At 49.1% G+C, this 23063-nt stretch overlaps 1 protein-coding gene across 6 annotated transcripts in view; it reads right to left on the bottom strand.

Moving 5' to 3' along the window:
* NFATC1 (nuclear factor of activated T cells 1) overlaps window positions 1-22381 on the bottom strand; it is a 110618-nt gene extending 88237 nt beyond the window's left edge. For 4 of the 6 annotated variants that reach the window (XM_039712260.1, XM_039712263.1, XM_039712262.1 and 1 more), the window contains exons 1-3: window positions 21869-22381; window positions 11896-12994; window positions 2699-2858 (exon numbers count right to left, since the gene is read on the bottom strand). In XM_039712260.1, coding sequence (XP_039568194.1) covers window positions 2699-2858; window positions 11896-12994; window positions 21869-22001 — 1392 coding nt within the window. In that variant the 5' untranslated portion in view covers window positions 22002-22381. Of the gene's footprint in view, window positions 1-2698; window positions 2859-11895; window positions 12995-17814; window positions 18035-21868 lie in introns of those variants that run through there. The other 2 variants (XM_039712258.1, XM_039712259.1) reach the window with 2 other exon arrangements.
* Between the last annotated feature and the right edge of the window lie 682 nt (window positions 22382-23063).

Raw genomic sequence — 23063 nt, 5'->3', positions numbered from 1 at the left:
CTGTCCTCTTATGTTACTGGTCTCCTCATCCAGCAGGCTTGCCTCAGAAACCTTTGATCCTCAGACATTCCACCTCCTAAAAGAAGAGATGGATCAGCAGCAAGGAAACTAATGTTGCCTGGGAAAAATAGATAATCCTGCTCTGGCTGCAGAGAAGGCAACCTCCTGGCAATTTTGCTTGGGAGCCATGCCATGAACAGTGGATGTTTTTGGATTTACTTCTCCTCTGCCTTAGCATGCCCAACAGATTTGTGGAGGTATTAATGTGAGAACATCTCCTACTTTGGGAAGCAAGATGCCGACAAGAGTGGGTTTGAAACAAAGAGAGAAAAACAGAGAGGAGGGAGATCTCATCCATATTCTCTTCTTGTTGAAGATAAAGGGGGAAGAGCTTTAACAACAGCAGAATGAAATCAAGTTTCCCCAAAGTACCAACATAAGAAAGACCTGACTGTCAACATAGGAAAAATGTAACAGAAAAGGTCAGTACACCAGGTCAAGGCAGTTTTATGAGCGTTTTTTCCTGAGTCAACAGAATAGAAAACACCAGAAATATTAAAGACTGAAAATCTTGATCCAAAATCTCTCTCCTGAAGACACTTAGATTCTGTTTGAGTTTACATCTGGGTTTGAACTTCAAAACTTGGGCTCCTTTCTGTGTAACCCAGTGGGATGAATCAAACCTGATCCAAACAGCTGCAACATCTGGAAACTTCTTGATGCTTCTGAGATGCATTTTTCAGGTTGTGCCAGTCACCAATTTAACAGAAAATACTCCCTAGATTTCCTTCTCTTCCATTTATTTATACATTTGTTTTTCAGTACTTCTTTGTTTGTCAGTACTTTATTTGTCAGTACTTTGTCTTACAAAAATTATTTATAAACACTTCCTTTCTTTTTGGAAGTACTTTTAATCCATCCATCTATTCAACTCTGGTCTAAATCAGAGCTTCTATGCATTTCCTCAAACAGATAACTGGCCATGATGGCAATGTCAGCACAGAAAAGCTTTTTCTGCATCTCTTTATGTTTCTGTTCTTTTTGGAGAAATGGATGTTTGGGTTGTAATAAAGGGACTGAAAAATACATTAATCCTTATTAAGCTGGTAGAGCCAATTGACAGGGCTGGGACTGTCTGTTTCCTCCTCTCTCCCTTCATGGCTTTCCATAATTTCCGCTCCTCTCTTCTCCTCTCCTCTCTTCTGACACTTGTTTGTGTTTGTAAGCAGCAAGCTCCCTCCTGACAGACCGGGACAGGGCATGAGAGGGGAAATGTCTGGACACATTTAGTGCAATTAAATGTTGGCATCACATTCAGTCTTTCCAAAATGCACGTAAGAAACTTTAAGTGCCAAGCTGGCCATTGCAAATTGATACCTCCCCATTTGCATTTCCTTGCATCAAGCCACAAACAGAGTAGGCATTAATTGTAAACAAGCATGTCTGCCACATGCCCCTCTTTAATATCATTCACAAATGTTCTGCTAAAACCTTTCAACTTCCAGCAGACAGCTTCCATAATCCCATGTCACTGACAAGTTCTGGCAGAGCTAAAGGGTGTTTGCTGCCGACACCTCCCCTCACTTTCCTTTTCCAGCTGTGGCAGCAGCACATACTTACACAGCAGCATTCTCTGCTCAGCGTCATCCCAGCCTCCCACCGTTCCTTCCACAGACGTGTTTGCTAACAGGGGCTTACAGCAAATAAACAAACATGCACAGCCCTGCACGTGTGGTCCGTACATCATCTCGAGCCATCTGGGCTTTCAACAAGCCACTGCTCCCGCAGCACGGCTTGTGGCACAAGCCCAAGCTGTGCGAGCGTGGCAGCAGTGCCCTGGCATCCACGGGTCCTGTGGCATCCAGGCAGCAATGAAACCTGGGCTGTGCTGCACAGAGGGGCACAGCCCTGATGGGTAGCACTGGGAGATTAACTGCTGGGTGAGAAAGCAGCAGCTGAGGAGGGACAGGCACCGTCTCCCACTCTCTCCCACTACTTTTTCTTTTTTTGTTTTAAACAACCAAATCTTGTTCTTCCTACTCCTGAGCAAAGCCCTTTAAAAATGAATGAGACTACTCATATAAACAAATTAAGGGTCAGTTTAGAGTATTATTAAATTAAATGCTTTATACAGAGTAACTAAAGAGTTTGGTGGAATTCATGAAACTAGATTCAGATCTCAGATACTTTCCAGAGCAGCTGGAAGGGTTTTAGAAACTGAACAGAAGAAACTCTAAAAGCCCTTGCTCAGAACTCACTGCAACATCCAAACCAGTAACATACTTCTACATCACTGCTACAGCTCTGCACTCCAACATGCATTCACAGTTCTGATTAGATCCAACTGCCAGTTAAGGACTAAATGTACTGAGACACGTCCCCAGCTGATTTCAGTATAAACTGCATGCCTGGAGTTTGACTGCACAAATAGGTCCATGGTCACCACTGAACAGCTGAACACTCGCTGAGCCCTAAACAGACAGAGCAGCAATCCACCCTGTATTCACATTGCTCTTGCATTATTTTCACCAAAGGTTTGGTCCACCCAGTTTAAAATGCAGTCTAAGGAGCGGTTACATGCAGGAATTTCTGAGGACAGGAAAAATCTCCCATTACTTTTTGGTTTTAGAGAAGAAACGGTGCTCACCACAGAGCACTGAGATAAACAAGCTGCACTGCTCGATGCACAGTTTGGTACCTGCACAATGGGGTGGCCCCCCGCAGATGCTTTCACAGCCCCTCGACTGCCTTCTGTCTCGTAATGTGCTCGGTGGTGGGATTTCGGCTGCACTTCGATGCGTAGTTCATAAGGTCCTGAGTGAGATGGCAGCTGCCAATCCAGAGCGGGCAGGGATGGGCTACAATGGAAAGGAAAACAGATTAAAAATTAACATCAAGTACACTATCACAAACCACAAGCAGCCAGCACTATTACTTTATACACCAAGTCTTGCAGTTCATCCATCACCATCTTACAGTTAAAATTTAATCAATAAGGATAATGTCATGACAAGTAATTTAGAAGGTATTGGCTATTTTAGGAAGATTTATGGGTCGAGTATATCTGTTGGCCCAGATGCGATCTGATTTGTATTCAGAAGTAAAAATTTTTAAGACACAGATTACAAATATATATTAACTCAAAGAAAATAAAAAAGGCAGAAAGACACATCTTCCTAAAATTTTTAGGAAGATGATTTCTGCTGTAAAAGTGAATGCCAAACTAGTTTGACATTTAATGAATCTAACGGGTTTCAACAAATCTGCTCTGTTTACAGGGGGTGGAAAGAAGAAAGAAAAGCTGTTTCCCTGCTTCACTCCCAACACAAAGCATGTCTGAGAGCCTCGAAGCAAAGCTATCACTTTTGGGTTAATGCACTGCAAAGGAGAAAGCTCTGAAGTCAGAACTTGCTTATGAATCCTATTGATGGTGATGAGCAAGCCTGCAGAACACGCAGCTCACTCTTCTGGCTCAACACTGATTCTACAATTAAATAAAATACTAAAATGCTAAGCACCTATTACCATCAAGCAGCCTGACAGTATGCAATGGTGGGGAAGTGAGATTCTTAGAAATCCTCTTCCAGTATAAAACCACACTTGAAAATAGCTGGGAGACCTCTAAGAAATGCCAAGCTGATGCTTTGAAAGAAAAGAAACAAGGACAGTAGAAATAGGAGCCCTGAGACAGACTTACTCATCTTAAAATTGAAGCAATAAGCTTTACAATTAAAACACTAATTTCACGTCCACTCTGTATTCTTTCCTTTGGTGAATTTTCTCCACTGAGAGTCCTTCAAAAGTTTTTGCAAGTAGTTAAACAGCCCAACTGCAACACACTCCCCTGCCCTTTTACGTGAAACGTTATTACTTCTCACATCAGCCTGGAGAAGATAACCAGCAAGCAGAGAATCGTGGCCCTTTGTAGGTGCCATAGGCCAAGGCTCTGTGAGAGGACTTGTGCCACCACAGCCTGCAGGTAAGGGCTCACCAGCTCTCCCCAGCCTGCAAGGAGGCTGGGAACTGGGGATTTACTGTATCCTTGCCTCCCTGCTGCAGCCCAGGAGTAAGGAGAGTCTAAGCAGCAGGGATCACAGCTGAAATCTTTCCTTTCCCTGTGAGCTGCCTGAAGGGGAAAGGATGTGCAAGAGGTTCCATACTGCATGCATATACTACAAACACATGTTCAGCTGGAGGCTGGATATTCCATGTTACCATCCCAGTGATCCACACTTAGTGCACTTCTGGCTTCGACAGGCACTACAGATCTCAGCAGCCCTGCTGGCTCCACTGCAGGACAGGACTTCTACCACTAGCACAGGCACTTTTTTGCTTTGCCTTTTGGGCTTTTGTGAGTGCTTACCCAGCCCTGTATCACGAGGATACTGAACTCACATCTGTTAGTGCCTGTGTGCGTATGCACTGCTGAGACTTCAGGTGGTGCTAAGTTTCCCTACATTATCATCCTCCATTTTTTACAAGTCTGAGCCACGTATCTGCATGCCTATAGACACACACTGTGTACACATTACAGGGGTCAGCTGGAGCCACCAAGTCTCATCCTGGGTGAGGACCAGGATCACCTTTGCTCCCGGGGCACCTCCTGTTACTCCAGGACATCTCAGTGGCAAGTTGCAGGCTCCAAACATCAAGGTATTCTGTTCTCCAGCCTTCAGAACCTGCAGCCCAGTAACAGAGAGGAAGAGAAGTATCCATCCTAGCTCACCCTAAAGCTTATCTAAAAGAAAGTTGTCCCTGCACGTTCTGAGCTTCCATAAACATCTGGAGTCAAGAGAAGACAGGGGGGCACCCTCTCCACGGGCAAGATCCTGCCAGGGACAAACTGAATTTTCTTTCTGCCTCTCCACACATGGAAGCCCCTACAGGCTTCAGCTACAGGCAGGATGTTGCACCTTCTGAGCTCCTGTGCAAACCTTTCCCCCAGAATGGCCAGAGCCCACTCTGGAGGTGAGGGGAAGCTCTTCTGCTACTGCACGCTCATACAAGGAACGAGGAGACAGCAGAAAATTATGCACAGATGGCCATTGTATGTAGCCACTGCTCTTTGCCTAGCACTTTAGGTACACATATTTTAGTCTGAAAAAAAAATAAATCTGGATGAAGCATATTTGAGTAATGATAAATGACAAAGAGTAGAGCAAAACAGCTGTGTCTCTCCTGGTAATGATCAGCACACATTTTTAAACAGATGTTTCTGGTTTTAAGTAAATTCTCACTTGATGGATTTTTTTTTCTGAGGATACAACATCTATCAGATTAGAAATTTTTAACACTTAATTAAAAAGGAGAACTCTGAGTGACAGCATGTAGCCCCCAAGTGAAGAGGGTTGTTTTTTTTTTTTAAGATATATAGAAGTTATAGCTTTGTAATTAATGACATCTCTTTGAAAAAAAAGAACCAAAGAAAAACACACAAGCCCCCCTTTCAAATCAGCACCTGAAAATGTCTGTATAATTAAATTGTAAAACTTATCTTCTCAAATAAAGTATGAAAACAAAAATACAGCTTGCTGTTAGCCTCAAATCTACAATCAGAATTCCAAGGCACCACCTGCCCAATTATAAATTGACAATTAATGGGAGTTTTCCTGATAAAGGAAGCAAAGTGATGCATTTAGCAGTGTCATGAACTGGGGCTGTCAGAGCTATTTCCTATGTTAGGTTATCTTCATCATGCACTTAATTTTCTGCAGCTAAACGTGGCTAAAGAAAAAAGCCACCAAACAAATGGTGTAGTGGTAAAATCAAATCTGGTTGCTGCAAATATTAATTTGAAAAGGTCCAAACTACCTCATCAAGCCAGTGTCACGTGGAGGGAGAAGAGCGCCACCACAGCAGTTAAGAAGAGGAATAAAAGGTCTTCATGCAGTCTTCCTTTCAAATACACATCAGTGTTTTTCCCTCAGATGACATTTTCCACCAGCTGAAAACCTGTTCCGTCTCTTTCTGCGCACTAATAAATCTTACTGTAGTCCTCCAAAATGCTGTAATGAGGTATGGCTGCTTCAAGGCAGGTTCACAAAACCTGGTGCTAGGCTGTAGAAAACTGGCTCAATATAACTCTGTCCTACATAAATCAGATTAAAAACCAGATGAATAGTGATTTATTTTGCATACACCAGATACACAATATGATTAAATCAAAAACAGATTATCCAGTCTGGCTGACTTCTGCCTTTAGCAGAAAGATTTATCAAGTTACAAAAAAAAAAACTAAAAAAAAACCCCAAAGATACTAAGCAGCCCACTGAAATATAGACAGGGAGAAAACAAAGCTAAAAACTTCTGCTAAACATTTTTTAAGGTGTTTAAGCTCCATTTTCACGTGACTGCTATCCATTTGGGAATTAAATTATAATTACACTTTCTAAGCTACTATGTGCCTGAGGGCACTGGAAAAAGACATTCACAAACATTTTTGTCCCAAACTGCAGAAGTTATAAGAACAACTGCCAGTCTTACCCTGGGACTAACCCTGTTCTTGGCCAAGTACTGCAGCACAATCACCTATCCCAGACAGCTGCCTGAGAGTGGCATAAGCCACTGCCTAGGAGAAGATGCTCTTTCAGCACCCAAAGTGAAATGAGTGACCTAGAAGGAGTACAGCTGAGACAGGGTGCCCTGGGCTAAGCTTAGTTTTTTCTGACAAGTTTTCCTATAGAAACAAAAACACAAACTAGAAAAACCACAGGGCTGCTTAAACTTTTACCAAGTTACTGCTAGCTTGAACCTGCTCCAACTCTCCACCAAATGCAAATATGGTTATGATTTATTATTTATTGCTCATCTCATATCGAAGTGGATGTCTGTGAAAGATCCCTGTGTGTGATTTTGAAGGAGTAAGAAAACAATGGTGATGGCTACGTGTCCACCAACTCGACTGTGGTCAGAAAAATACACCTTCTTTATATTTCACCTATGACTTAACGTGGGCAGATTTTACTCTCTCTCTTTTTTTTTTTTTTTTTTTTTAATTTCCTGTCTGACAATTGAGCAATCTGGCTGTGAGATGTTAAAATAGATGCTGTGTCCCACCCTAGGCTTGGCTGTATTTTGCTGGCATGCTGAGCAAGTAGCTCCTCTGTGAAGTGCATAAGGCACACTGGAATTCCTCGTGCTGAAGTCTGAAAACATGAGTTGTCATCATTCTCCCACATAATACTTCACCCTTCTGTCCTAAAATTCACACTCAGAGATTGGTTTGCATGGGAGGTTTCACATTTGATGGCTTAGAGAAAGGACAAGAAACTATTGCTGCAGGAATGGAGACAAGTGGCTGGCATTGCATTTCTACTTATTCTGAATTTAGAATCCTAGGGTGTTAAAATGAGCTGGTGAAGGAAGGCCATTAATAAGATGCTCACAGGGTTGTTTGAATGAACTAAAAAACAGTTGGGAGAAAGCGGGGGATGATGAAATCAAACAAACAAAAATGTATCAGTTTACTGAGACAGGCTTCCAAGTAGTCTTCAGCCTTATGGTGCAGCAAAAAATAAATGAAATAAAAAGTCACTGCTATGTGGTGACAAAACAAGCATGTTGAAAGCATCCAAACATCCCTATTCAGCAGGAATATAGCAGAAAATAAAAAAAGATTAGCGGCATTTTGGGCTCTTCCCTGTCTACTTCCCAGTGCCAGCCCCTCAATTAACACTAATGAGTCCCAGGAGATGGTCACTGCCACACAGCCACAAGTCCCCACTTCACTGAGTCTTGCCCAGACAGCCCTGCCTTTGCTTTGTCTGAGGAACTTCCTCTCGCCTGCCATAAACACGCAAGTTCGCCATGGATGCACAGGTCAGCAAATCCGGTGCTGCTGCACCACTGACTATCTCATCTCATCTTAAGACTGCTGGTACCTTTTTCTGGAGAAATTCAACTTTTCCCAAATAGGGTTGCCCTCTATCTCATGATCTGGAACAAAACCTCTTAAAAAAACAAACAAAAAACCAAACAAAAAAACTCCTGCAAAGTCTAAAGCATCGTAAAGGTCTGCAAATTGAAAGAAATAACAAAAATGTCTGCAACATTTTAAAATCATAGTTTTTAAGGAAATTGTATCATTTGGGGGCCTCAACTTTCACATGCTTGAGTTTAATACTGTCAGAGTCCCAAAAGTAGAATCCAAAAAATCCACAAAAAAGCCCAAAAAAAGCTCACTGATGCAGACAAAAGTCAAATGTGCTTTTGCAACTTGCAGAGACGTACCCAACCATACATTCTCTAGGTACAAACTTCAGTCTCCATATGTAAAACTACATAACCACATGCCTGTGAGGTCAAAAACATACATGCATATTTTTGAGGTTGCAAAAGAGACTGCAGCTAAAGAAAATGTGGCTTTCGAGTGTTAAAAAACAATGAACTGTGGAAGTAAACACTACAGGGAGCTTTTAAAAGTCACCTGTCTATTCCTGGAAATTCCTTTTGGTGTGGTAGACCTCATATATGCCATATGCCCAACCAACAAACCCAACCATGTCTCTTTCTCTTGAAAAACACTACATTTAGTGCAAGCTCAAGTGTTAAAGGGCAACACACTCCTTGGATTAAATAGATTACATTTGATATAAATACAATGTACTACTTTTCGAAGAGTAAGAAACTGCCTCCAGGAAATCTCAGGTTGTGTTTAATCAAATACAGCAGGTGAAGAGGAAGTAATATAAAATGTGCAAGATACTCAGAAACACGGCAGTTTGGTGAGTGACTGTACTTTTTGTTGGGATATAGGATGATTTAGGACCTGCTTATGAGCAGGTACAGAATACAAAAAAATGGGATTTTAGTTTGGAAGTAGTCACTAACAGTGCCCCCATAGCCAAGGGCAGAAGTCCAGTCCTGTACTTTCATTTTGGCTTTGACATTTTTGCCCAGAAGACATTCTGCATTGCATAGCACTTAGGAGAGATGGAGAAACAGCACAGAAGGAACACCACTGACAGTAAGGGTTTGAGAAACACAGGGGAGGCCCTGCTTGTACAGTAGCTGCCCAGTAGAGTGCTTCTCTTAAAATTATTTGCTACAGTAACTCTAAGAGAGATACTACAGAAAGAAACTTGTTGCATTTGAATAAGACAGTACAATGCACAAATACCAAAAATAAAAAAAAAAAAATGATGTTGGAGAGAAAAGCTGAAAGAGAGCTTTACAATGACCAGCTCTTGACTCTCTGCGTCATTATTTGACTCCAGTTTTTTGAGTCAGACTGGTATATTTAGATAACTCCTTTTGGTCTAGAAAAGGTATGATTCTCATTGTTACCTCAGTGCTTGTTCCAGTGCTTCCCCTGAAATGTCTGCTTGGTCTTTAAAAAAATGTTCTGCATCCAAAGGTTTGGTGCAATGCCCTGGGCCAAATCCTGTTAACCTGTGCAGCTCAAGCCTCAGCTGCAAAGTCAAGCTCTATCCTGCCACCCTGTCCTGTGATCCTCTGCATCCATGAGTCCCATGCAGGAACAGTCACGTGTTCACAGTCTGGAGGGAGCTGTGTGAGCCCAGATCTGCACCACAGAGCCCACGGCCTGGGGACTGGGCTGAGCATCTGAGCTCACAAAACACATAAAACTCTATTTCTGTTAAGGCAGGCATTATTATAGTCTCATTATATACTCATTATTCCCCTGCTCTAGGATTTGAAAAGCCTAAAGCGGACTGAACTTTAATTATGACAAATTAAAAACATCATCAATTTTAGTAACAATAGCAAAAAGCAGTTTCCTTTTAAGACTGATGCCCACTATAAAATCCTGGGAACGGAGACAGCACTCAGTTGATGGTGTGCCTGAACCTGCTCCCAAAGAGATGGGAATGCAAGAGAGGGAGGGAAAGGCGTCAGTGATTTTCCAAGGCATGCTGGCTTTTGATGAAAACTGTGCCGCATATTCAGGAAGAGACAGAGGAGGTAATCAAATCTGGTTATCTCAAAATCATTATGACCGGGTAGATTTTGGAGCCTAAGTTATTTGTTGGAATCCACCCCTCCAGCCCTCGCGTTTGAAATAGAACAGATGTGTAACATAACAGGAAAAAAATCCAGCTCTGTTGTGACAAATTCTCAACCAATTTTTTTGGAAAGATTTAAAATAACAGTTTCTGTTGCGTAGGCTGTGATCCTGTTGACGTCCGTGCTCACTTGCCCAGTACTTTCATATACATAAAACGAGGGGTATTTTTGGTGGAAGGAAGCACTGTCAGTGTATCTGATTGGTAAAATAACTTAAAAATCACATTTCAACAGTAACTTCCAACTGCCCTAGAGCACGAGTTAATGAGATCACATGGAAACATATTGCAAACCAGGAAACATATTTTATACAAGACCAAAACAGTGGAAAAAATGTTAAATACACAACATAGTGGGGCTTCGTTCTGTGCACTTCACCTTTCTTGTTTGTGTTAGCGCACAGGCCCGCCGGGTGCCTCCTGACGGACCGCGGCACAGCGCCTACGGCTGCTTGCTGCAACGGAAAGATAAAAGGCTGTTTGGTCAAACTGTCCTATGCCTGCCCTTGAAGTCATCGGCAAAAAGCTGCCCCGACACAACAGCTGAGGGCCAGCCTCTCTGATGATTGTGGGCTACTTGGCACTGCAGTGGGTAACATAAAAGGCTTTTTCTGAGTAAAAGGGAAGGCTCTGAAGGATTTGCCTGGTGTTAGAAGTCTCCACCCAGCTGAAAGGCAGTGAGTGCCTAACTCTGGGTGGCCAGACCCAAAGGAGTTGCTGCGTTTCCCAGCGCTGAATTGAGGCAAGGTCTTGAAAGGAGCTTGGCAATGCAGAGGAGAAGAAGAATGATGAGGAAGGGGAGTGTGCTGCAACATAAGGAGCCATGGACCACTCCACCTCAGTTTCAGGAGACAGCACATGGCAGAGAGGTGCTGGCTGAAGAAAGGTGAGACCGACAAGGCTGAGAACCAGGAAACGCATCGCTAACTAAAACACTTCAGCTACACACTTACTGCTTTCATTTTGAGAAAGGCAGCTTCACTGTCAAGAGCAAGAAGCCATGTGTGCTTGGGGAGGAGGAGGAAAGGGGGTGACCATCAGAACCAGGGACTAGGAACAGCCTACAAGCCCTTGGAAAGCTGAACTATTTTCCTGCACCGCATGCTTCTGCATATTACAGCTTCCAGAAGACTCCAAAATGAAGTCTATAACTATGACAGAAAGAGAATGCAATGAAATCTGAATGTAGTTCAGATTTCAGCTATTCTGTGCTGCTTCCTACCCAGAGCCCTGTTGTGATAAATAAATTTGGTGAACAGATTTAACTACTGTCAGCTGAAAATTTCGTTTTTCTTCTTAAACAGGAGTAGTGGGGAAGACAGAAAAAAAGAGAGGATCACTGTCCAGTGGAGACAGAAAAAGATTGATAGACAGCCTTCAGATGAGCTAAAATAATTCACAAAATAATCATATTCTTAATTAACTTGTATTCATTGTGCACAAAGCATAAATGTAAAAGACCCTGCAACAATCACCATAATGAGATCATATCCTTGTCCAGCAATATAAAAACACTGAGACATAATAAACTTCAAGTAAAGTCACGGGTTTTTTGGCACCAAATTGTCCTGCTCCCTGAGCTTCTGAATGCCTGATTTCCAGACTTCCCAGCCTGGGGCTCATACCCTGGAAAGTGGATAACTGGTTACAACCCGTGCATAGCCAGCTCCTAGAACAGCCTCTTTTACCCTTCAAGGCTTGACTTGTGGTCACACCGCACCAACAACAGAGGCAGTGTCACAAGACACAGTTAAGTGGAGTGAGTGGATGGGTATATTTGGCAGGAAACAGAGACGGGAAGGGGAAGGAGGAAACAAAAGCATGCAATAAAGATACTACTGGCATTGTCCTCTAAGTCAGGGTCCCTTACCTCATGTAGGATGTTGGAGATAGAGGCTTTGGTTTGGCCCACTGGTAGGGATGCTGTGGCACAGACAAGTACTGCTCACAGAAGTTTCCTTTCCTGATGTGCTGAAAGCTGGAGAAGTCTTCTGGTGACAAATCGGCAGTTGGCGATATGGTCCCATGATCCTCGCCAGCCGGTTCAGTTTTGAGAGTCATGGATGGGGTGTGATCAATGGTGGTCTTCCTCGACTTGATGGGAATCCCATCATTCATATCGATGGTGCTGTCAGTGGTGAGAGCATTGATGGCAGCAACGATGGCGGAGCTGGTGTACTGGTTTGTGTTCCCCAGCCATGTGTCATCCGTGACACTCACCCGAGGCGAGTTTTGTGGAGAAGGAGTCGGGGAGTGGTGTGGGGAATAGGAGGTCTGCCGGCCATTGAGGCTGTACTTCCTTTTGTTGCAGGGAGATGGAGGCCTGGAGTTGCGAGCCCCCAGCCAGTTCTCCTCTGTGATGCTCGTTCTGGGAGACGTTGATGGAGAGTGCCTTGGGGAGCTGAGCAAGGTACAGGCCACCATGCTGCGCTGGTAGCCCTCCTCTGTGTCGGTGGTCTTCGGAGAGACACACGGGGACTGCCACGGAGAGGTCTGAGGTGAAGTGTATGGATATGAGTAGTTGGACTCATAGGAAGACGCTTCAGAGTTGCAGCTTCTGGAAGACAAGCTACTCGCTGGACTGAGGCAGGACGGGTCTCTATATGCCTCGATGTTTGGCAAGTTCAAAGTGGCAGTGGAAGGCGAGCGCTTGGCGTTAGGGATGGCCTCCTCCACCTCATCGTGGAAAAACTGGTTGTTGTTATGATGCAATCCCATGTAAGATGTGATCTCAATTCTGGGGCTCTCCAGCGCTGGAGCTCCATTAGGTCTCATGTTTGGCGGCAGGTAGTACTCAGAGGCTCCACTGTCAATGTGTCCTCCATATCCAGAGGGATGGTTTGTCGATGGGACAACTGAAATGACGGGATTTGATGTCTGCAGGCCATGACATGGAGTTGACAATGAGGAATGTGCCACATTTAGAGGCAAGCCAGCATTTACATTTGAAGATGCATAATTATAGTGTTCTGGAAGAAACAAACAAACAACAAAGAATGACATGAGGTGCTGCACAAATATGATCGCTTAGTAACATACCCAGCTGAAATGGTGGGACATGGCACAACACACAAAAGCACAGCTCTCCATGACAACACATCCAGAAGTGTGCCATGTTGGGCAAGGCTGCAGACTAGCATCCTTGAAAATGCCACTAACTGAACAGAACAAGACAAGATATCTTGGGATGGGGGATGTACACAGACAGAGCTGGTCTTGGTTCCTAGGTGAACCTTCAAAGCAAAAAAATTGAGTCTTCAAACAACATTGCTTCAGGATTCTGGGAGACTGCATCATTCAGAGATGCGACTGAAGAGATGTGTTTTTACATAAGTGAGCCTAAGTCCCACCCTGAAAAGTTGGCATACAGAAAAACTGGACAAAAAAAAAAAACAAAAAACCAGAAGTGGAGGCAGACTAAAGCAAAGAAAAAGATCAACTGCATTCTGTTAAAAAGATTATACACAATCGAAATTTCCATTACAGCAAGTTTCCAACCGGTTCCAGTTAACTAAGATTTTGGAAAAAGATGGATCTATTGATCTTCTCTGGTTTCTGGGACCACTTATCCTCCAGCCCAACTGGCAGAGGCCAGGTGAAGGATAAACATGGATGTCTCACTACTCAGCGACAGCTGAAATTCCACTGCAATTGCTGATTGTTGCACACGCCACATCAAGAGCTGCCAGCAGCGTGCTCTGGGCCAGCTCTCTAACCATTTAACAGTGCTGGGTGTATAAAAGCAAGAGCAGAGCTGCACAGCCACTGTGGAAAACCTGGAAGGTGACAGATCACATCACAGCCTTGTGCCAATGGGCTCCCTGACCAAACACAAGGAACAACATGCCCTTCGCATGCCTCCATCCCTGCTGCTCTACAGTAACCATTATCTCAAAGCTGGTCAAGATGGGACCATCTCTGCCTTGCCTCACTGTCTGCCTGCTGAAGGCACTCCTTCAGCTCTGCTCCTCTGTCCCAGGGATGCACGTGTGACTCTTTTTGCTGCCCAGAGATATTGGTGGGCTGCCCATGGGGGAAATAGGCAGCCCTCAACCAAGGACAACATGCCCCAGGTGGTCTGAGCTGTGGTGGGATGATATAGGGAGGCTCTGTGTCACCAGGACACATAAGCCAGACACGTAAGCCCTAATGCCAGTATCTCTTACTTTACTGGGAAAAGAGAGCAAAATCTTTGTATCAGGGACAATGACTGCTGAACTCTGAGTCTGGGTAATGCTGGTGTACAGGCTCCTCTCAGAATCTGGAAATTCACCTAGCTCCAGCCCCAAGCTGTGCTTGCAATGCATCAGCCTTCCCTGAGGTTTATTATGGCAGCAGCATCACTTTCCTGCAGGACAGAGGGAAACTCTACATGCCCCATGGCCACAGCCAGTCCACATGGGAAACCTGTCACCTTCTATCCCAGGAGACAAGTTCCCTTGGCAGTCATCTTGCACACCTTACCCCGGAAGATATGGAAAGGCTGTATTAATTACTGCAGCTGCTATTCCGGAGGCGACCAGGGAGCTCTGCAAATGCAAACGAGCCTCCAAGCTGGTAACCAGCACAGCCAGCTATTCTCTTTCTCTTGTTTATCAGCTCAGCCCTCTCTGGTGTCATCCACCTGTGATCCCACGCTCACCTTTCTTGCTGGCAACGACTCCAAGACAAACGGTACTTAGGAAAAATTAATGTGCTGTAGCAGCTTCACAGCAACTCCAGCTGATGCATGTCATAGCAGGTAACAGTTGGGAATGATGAGCAACAACACCTTTTGAACTTGCTCTCTAGTCTGCCCTCAGATACTGGCCATTTGCTCAGGAAGGGTCATTAAATTACACTGCAGTGTGCCACAAATAACACTGGATTATTCAAAACATGCTGCAGCTTCACGGTCTATTCAAACAACCAGGGAGGCAGGATATACAGCAAAAGAGGTGCTACTTGACAAAATCCAACTGCATTGGTCACATCAAGATGCAGATCTGTCAGGGGGATCAGAATTCCCTCCTTCCAAATTTGTCTTTTGTTGCTGCCCTGCCACTTGGCCACACCACCCAGGGCCACTGCAACCACCATCACTTCCCTCCCTCCTGCCCATCATGGGAAAAAACCCTGACATGGTACAACTGTGGTAAAACCTTGTCTGATTCAGAAATTAGCTCAGAGGAAGGGTCTAGAGTAGTGCCTTCAGGACGGCTTCAGCCCCTTCACTGCTTCCTCCAGCTCCAGAGGAAGGTGATGTCCACGTCCACACTGCTGCTGGGACACTGGCTACGCTCTTCTTCCACATACCATTCCATAGCCTCCTGCTCTGGCACACAGCTGGAAGGCACTGGCAACATGGCACAGCTGGGAACTGCTCCCAGCCAGTCCCTACCATGCAGCCGGACCAGCCCAGGCAGGAGACCAGGGGCTTGGCAGGCTGCCCCAGCTCTGCACCCACTAGGTGGGTTTGCCTCTGCTGACTGAAGAATCAGTGCTTTTAGATCTTGTATTAAAAATAAATAGGTAAACAAACAAAATAACAGGGACAAGTTCTGTGAGCCCAGCAGTTTGCTCAAACTCGAATGCATGACTAGGGTGAAATTCAAACACTGCAGTCCGCTAGAAATCTGCAGCCCAGACTTAATAGGCAATACAAAGCTCAGACGAGCCTTTGGAATCCAGTTTTTAAAAAGTTATTAAAAGAAAGGCTCAAGTGCTATAAGCAGCAAGTTCCTTAATTCACATGACAATGAATAAAGGAATAGCCACTTTTAGAACTATTATGCTTTTTTTTAAATCCAACTTTTAAAGGCCAAAGAAAAATAACGTCATACAACTCATAGTTTGTGTACAATAGTACACAAAACAGAAAGATGCAAGATCCAAAGACTTCCAAACATATTTAGGTATCTTAAAATTACAGGCAGCATGTAGAAAATATGTCCACCAAATATAAAAGCCTCAAAGACAGAACTAGGAACAAGACAGAGACCTTGGTTTGTGGGCTAAAAACCACCACCATCTAAAATTTCTGAAATAAGTTCATTCTCCAAAACTTCCATATTTACAAAATTCATCAAACACACATCCATAGTCAGCATTTATAACATGCTGATGTTTTCCTCACCAGGGTGAATGAGACAGGTAGAAATAAAATCCTGCATTCCCTAATGTAGCTATGTAGGATATTTTGACAGTCGTGATGCAGATAAATGGCAGGTAATGCCTTTGCAATGGTGTCACAGTTATGACTGTGATTCACAGAGGCACCCAGGACCAGTGTACAGACTACCAAGACACACTTAACAGGGTATTTTAATATCCTGGGCCAAACCCCAGTATCAGATAGACCAGCGCAGGTTTGCATCAGTTCTGTTCCAACAAATCCACACTTATGTGAAGTATCACTAGGACAAGAAATTGGACCCTTTTGAGTTGTGAGCACACCTCCACGTATTACATTTCCCTTTGTAGCAGTTAAAAAGCTCCTTTTTCCCCTCTAGTTAATTTCACAGCAAGCAAGTTTTATTCCTTTCTGTCTTTAATGGGCTGATCCTGCAAAGCACTGAGCACCATCATTATTTATTTACATACTTTAAATAGGAATGCTGAACACCTGCAGCTTGTAGGGTCTTTAGAGAAGATGAGGGCTGTCTTACATTGTTCAAGATAAAGCCACATCTATGTCTGTTTGAATTCATGCTTTCAAAATTGCCTAATGGAGTTAGGTACCTTTCTCACACTAGGACTTAGATATAATTTGCTTAGGCCCCTCCACTGTAGACTCTTACGTGTCTAATCACTAGAATACTTATCTGAAAAGCTTGGTGTGAAACTCTAAAAACTGCCTTATTCTAAAAACTAGAACTAGTCATAACAACTAATTGGACACTGACATTATCCCAGAGATGTGGGCAGTTGGGGAGAGCTAGGAAGGTGCAAACATCTTTGCTCATATCCTGGCAGGCTGCGTTAGGCAGGCAAGGATTTGCAAACCTGCTAGAATTTACAGGAAGAAAGATAAGACATGGAGCAAACACAGCCCTTCTCTGAGGCAGCGTTGTCATCCACTTGTACAAGAGCTCTTTATGGTGACCCGCTATCACCGACACTGCAGCGAGTTAACCACGCACCAGGAAGCGGCAACCTTCTCTCCGCCAGTTCCAGCCTTGTTCGCCTCATTTCCACCTCAAGCATTGCTTCAAGCCATAAAAACAGACAGCGGGACCGAGACACCAGAGTTGGAAACAGTTGTGACGCGTGACAAATTCACGCCCGTTATTTTTATTTGCGGATGACCTTCAAGCTAAACCCTGAGCCTAACTCCGGCTCACGGGGGATGGGGAAAGGGGGCTGAAGTGAGTTCTCAACCGGCCCATCTCTGTCACGGGCAAGACCCAAAGCCAGCGGGGGAAGCCGTGCGAGTGCTCAGCGCGGGGGTCCGGACATCTCAAACAACTCCAAACTTCTAAAAACTCTGTATCGGCGGCCCCCCGGGTCGTCTCCCCTTGCACCTCGTTCGACTGCTGCCAGGGATCCGCCGGAGGAGCGCCGGCCGCCCTGTCAGGACACTATCCCTATCTCCGCGGGCCCGCTCGCTGCTTCCCGGCGCGGCTGAGGCGACAAGCGCCGCCCGGAGCCGGGCCGACCTGTCCGGCCGGGATTGCCGGCTCCCCCGCCCCGCGCCCCGCGAAGGGAGATAGCCTTTTCCCCTCCCGAACGGGGCAGCGCAAGGACGGCTCCCGGCAGCATCCCTCCGCCGGCACCCCGGAGGTGCCCCGGCCGCCCCGCCGCGACCCACCTCCACCCTCATCGCTGTGCTTGAACTCGAAGAGGAAATCGAAGTCAAACTCCTGCTCGGCCTCCACGCCCGTCATGGCTCCCGCCGCGACCCCCGCCACGCTCCGGCACCCTGGCAGCGGTGGTGGCGTAGCCGCGGCCCGCCCCGTCGGGCTCGCCCCGTCGCGCCTGGACACCTGCTGCCGGCGGGCCGGGCTGCGCGGAGCCCCGGCACGGCGTGGGACGGCGGCCGCTGCTCCGCTCGGTAACGTGATCTCGGCCCCGACGGGCGGCCTGTCTCGCTGCCGCCGCTGCCGCCGCCTCCGATCCGCCCTCCCGCCCGCTGTTGATGTTTCCGGGTCGATGCAAACAACCGCGGTGCCCGGCCCCCCCGCGCCCTGCCGCCGGGGCTCTGCCCCCGCAGCGCAGCCCGTGCTCCGCGGGGAGCCCTCGCCCCACCCGCGGGACCCGGCACCGGGGGAGACCCAGACCGCCGAGGGCTCGCCGTGGGCGGGATGGGGAGCCCGGGGGTGGGCGGGGAGCGGGACTTCACCTGGTCCCGACCGGCGGTAACGGCGGGGGGCCGGAGCGGCTCCTTCCGCGCTTCAGCGGGAGGCGAGCGGGGAGGGAGGGCTGCTCAGCCCACTCAAGGGGGACACCGGCGTGTCCCCTCTTCGCTAACGACTGCTAAAGTTTCTTCCGTGAGTACCCACCACGCCGCATCGGTGAGCCAAGAGGCTCCGCTTTCATTTATTTATTATTTATTTCACTTAGTCGCAGCACCCACTAGTGCCAGCTGCTATAAAAAGCGCAGTAAAGCGGGACTCGGAACCCTGCCGGCCGCCTCCGTGTGTCGGGGAGGAAAAGGTCCTCCCCGGGCTGCCGCCACACACCGGGAGAGCGCCTGCAAAGGGGCTCCGGTGGCGGTGCTGGCACGGCTCTGCCCGGCCTGTCCCTCTTCCCGCTCGTACGGGATACAAATTAGGTAAAAAGTAAAGTATTACTTTCTTTATGTTTCGAGGTGCTTTCCTGTCATGTTACACCGGGCCCGTCTAAAGGTCCCCGCCGGGCAATGGAGCGCCCGCCCCAGCAGCTCTGCTCCTCCTCAGTTGCCGAAGCTTCAGGTCGGGTTTCAAAAGGAACGCTTTTTTTTAAGCAGTTTTGGAAATAGTATTCTCTTACAAACTCAGGGAATACCATTTTCCAGGCTTGCGACCGAAATCTCCGTTCTAAAGTGCCAGGAAAACACTTTTTTTTTCCTTCTGAGCCCATTATTCTTTTCCCCCTCCTCGCCCAGATGAGCCTCACTGCAGGTTGGGCTCTCGCAGAGGCCGAGTTGGGCTTTGCCCCGAAGGGGCCGTGAGTGCCGAAGTGCCGGAGCTGACTCACTCGAGTGCGCTCAAGGCCTTGACAGCAGGGGAACACCTCCCCCTGCGCCTGCCCCGACCGCCCGACCGTGGTCGCCCCGAGGTGCCGGCTCAGGCCGCGCCGCAAGGAGGAGCGGCCCGCTTCACCCGGGCACGTCCCTCAGCGTATGGAGGGTACGGATGTGCCTCCTGTCCCCCTGCCCAGGGCCTACAGGCTGGACAGACGCCTCGCCCCAGCCGCCAGGCCCCCGGTGCCACCAGTGTCAACCCCCCCCGATCCCCGATGCCGCTCTGCTCCAGACGCCCATCTCCTGGAGTGCCCTGGCAGGGAGGCGAGGAGAAGCTCCCAAGTACCTGCAACCTTCGATCCTTTGCCTCTCCCACCTGTGGTACCTGCAAGGCTGCTGAACTGTCCCACACTATTTACAGACGGCTTCATTTGTCAGTGACATTAGTGTTAGTACTGTCAATGAAATATTTCGATTGGCGCCCTTCCCGTGGAGAAAGAGGAAAGACGTGCCATGAAAAGGTTAGAAACAAAGCGTTTACCACATGTGCGGACCGAGTAACAGTGACCGTCCTGCTAACAGTCTAGTTCGAGAGCGAAACGAGTGATGGGGAAGCGGTGCGCTCTGCCTGGCAAGGCCATTTCCGTGTCACCAGCCGCCCTTGCACGACCCACGGACCGATCTACCAGCTCAGCCGCTGCCCACCCAGCCTCTCCTTGGAGTTAACTGGAGTTGTTCCAACTCCATAAAGCAGATTCAACAAGGGATGCATCAGACAGTCTGCTCCAGCTGCACCCCGCCAGCCTGAAGGGGAATTTAACTTGTCCACGGCAGTAAACCTGGCATAACCACTGGCATTTTCAAAGGTAAAGGACTCCACACCTCACTACCACCCAAGGAAAAAAAAAGAGGTCCTCCCACTGGGACTCTTTGCGCATTTTTTCCCAGACTAAACAAGAAATAAAGTATTGTCTTTGACTGTTGTAGTTTGGCAATCAAACGGCACCTTAATTTGCAGGCAGCAATCCTGACGTGCAGGGCTCCCTTACATTTTTCCTGGACTGGGCCACGCTTTCTGGCTGGACTAATTTTCTTAATCCCATACAAAATACACCACCGGGGAAGAGAACTGTCAATGAGGGTTAGTACATTTTAACATAGGCATCAGAAATGCCACAGAAGTAAAGAGGGGGGGATTTTTTTTTCCTTTACAAGAGACTGCAGAACGCTTTTTATGTCAGCTGCCTCTGGATGTAATTTTTACAAATGGTGTATTCAGTGGCCTTGGAGCCCAGGGCATTGGAAGCGCCGTGCGCACAGCCCACGGATGCCTGAGTGTGCGACTGGCACGCCAGCCACTTCTATTAAATACAGTGTAATTAACTTCCATCCCAAAAGGCTCTCCGCTTCGCAAGCGGAACCACAGTCAGAGCCGCGCTTGTAGATCTCGCACTGGCAGAATCATGTCAACTGCAATGAACCCCTAGGGTGATAACAGCTGTGTAAAAATAAATATAAAAATAAAATAAAAAAAAAAAAAGAAAAAGAAAAAAGAAGAGAGAGAGAGAGAGAGCGAGAGAGAGATGGGTCTTGAGCTTCTTTCCAGCTTTTGGGGAGAAACCCGGGAATGGAGTCCCGTTGTCCCACGCTGCGGAAAGAACGCGGCGGACATGGACACCCCCCCCCGCCCCCCCACTTCGCTTCTTCACAACTTTCTCTGCCCGGGACGTGCGAGCTCGCTGCGCCCTGCCCGAGCCCCAGCAGCAGCCGCTGCAAAGCGGCGGCACCACCGGATAGGGAGGAAACTTGGGAGCCGGGGAACAGCCGGGAGGGGAGCAGGGAGCCGTCGGGTCCGCAGCGGGGAGCCGGGATCTGCCCCACACCTGCCACGGCGCGGAGACGATGCCCGGCGGGAATGCCCGCGAGATCCCGCTGCCGCGGCCGAAAGGAGCCGTAAGCAGTGGCAAGGTCCGAAAGTCTCGGCGGTAGCTGGATAGCGATGCTCCGGGGGGAGAACAGTGTCCCGACTGGCAAGAGGGGAGGGTGAAGTCAGCCAGACGCTACCCGTGGCAGGGGCCAAGTTCAGCCCGGAGGAGCTGCGCGCGTCCCGAGCCCCGCTCCCACCATCTGTCGCTCTAGAAACTTTGCCACTGTGTTTTCAGGACACTTTTCGCAGCGGGGCAGAGAAAGAAGCCGTGATTCAGAGCTGGGATAGAAGGGCAAGCGCTCTCCCGGAGCCGGGACGGCGGCGGCAGGGTGCCCGCCCGCCGGGGGCGCGGGGTACGCGGGCGGCAGAGCCCCGCAGCGCGGCCGCGGCGTGCCCGCCTGTCTCGGTGTGCCTGCAGCGCCGGTACGGCGCCTGGCACTGCCCGGGACTCCTTCCTTTTCCCAGGAACGTGGGTTGGCTGTAACGATGGGCTGTATACTGGCCTCCCCCAAATCAAACCCCGGGATGGGGAGGGAATCCCCTAGCGTGTGCCCCTGACAGGATCCCAGGCGCCCTCCGGGAGCGGGCCCGGGCCCAGGACCGGCGGGAAGCGGCTGGGAGCAGCGGCGCGGCCGCGGCGGCGCCGTGCGAGAGGCGAAAGAGACACCTATTGGCAAGCGGCCGCCGGCGAGCCTCCGGGCCGCCGCGGGGAAACACCGGGGGACACCGCCGCCCGCCCGCCCGCCCTCCGCCCCCCGCAGCGCCGCCCGTTACCTTCCTCCGCCGCCTTCATGGTGCTGCCGAGCGGGCGGGCGCCGTCCTGCGGGGCCGCCGCCGGCCTCTCTCTCCCGCTGGATGGGTCCCGCGACGGCGGCGCGGCGGCGGCCGACGGGGCAGCGCTTGGCATCCACCCGGCGGGGCGGCGGAGCCCGGCGCCGCGCCCTGGGCCACTGCCGGCCCCTCGTCGCCTGTCCCGCCTGTCCCGCTCCCCCCCGCCCGCCTTCACGACCCGGTGACCGGGGCCGCGCCGCCCCCAGCGTGGTAGCCGCGCCCGCGGAGGCACAGGAGCTCGCCGCCGCCGCCCCCCCGGGGACGGGGCATGGAGAGGAGGGCGGGTGTGCGTGGGGACTTCGGAGGCACTGCCCGCGCTGAGGCGGCGGGACGGGGCGGCGGGCGCTGCCGCCCGCGGAGAGCTGCAGCCGGGGGACGGGGGCAGTGAGTGTGCGGAGCGGGGAAGTCTCGCTCTGACGCAGGGCTGCGCGCCCGGCGCCGCCTTTTTAAAGCTGGAAAACACCCCCCCCCCAGGAGGCGGGCACCGGCGGGCACCGACGGGCCCCGGCCGCCCGCCCCTCCACGAGGCACGGCGCCCGCCCAGTCCCGGTCCCGCCGCCACCGCCCGCGGGGTCCCCTCAGCCTGCAGGAGCCGGGTGCCCTCCTGCGGGGGAACGGGCGCGCGGGGTCGCAAAGTGAAGGTGGGGAAAGAAGGGAGACAGGGGACCGAAAGAGGCAGGCAGCGAGAGGGGAAAAGGGAAAAAAAAAAAAGGCGAGGCAGCCTCGCATGCTGAAATCATTATGTAAAAAATCGCAGGCTTCCCCCGCTGTGGAAATTTGGAAAAGAGCATCAACTGGCAGGCGAGGGAAAGGAAAATCCCATTCTGCTAAATTACTAACAGACCCGCGGACTCGGTTTCAGTCGCTCCAGATTTATTATTATTATTTATTATTATTCTGTAAATATCTCAGCAACACAGTTGTGTCTCATCACTTCGTAGCAGGGAGAAGAAGAGATTTCCATCCCACTGCGACTCCTCCTCCCACCTCCCCTCTCCGGGATGCCCCGTCCCGGCCCCCGACGCGGCTGTGATACCCCGGCCGAGGCGGGAGCCTCCCGGACGGGAGCTGCTGAGCGAGGCCACGCCGCCCCCGCTGCCCGCCCTGCTCCCCTCGCCCCCAGCTCCCGCTCCGTCCT

Source organism: Passer montanus, unplaced genomic scaffold, assembly GCF_014805655.1.
Source record: "Passer montanus isolate IOZ18808 unplaced genomic scaffold, ASM1480565v1 scaffold26, whole genome shotgun sequence".
In the NCBI taxonomy this organism is placed as follows: domain Eukaryota; kingdom Metazoa; phylum Chordata; class Aves; order Passeriformes; family Passeridae; genus Passer; species Passer montanus.
The sequence above is the reverse complement of the archived record's forward strand: the minus strand, read 5'-3'. Positions and strand labels throughout refer to the sequence as shown.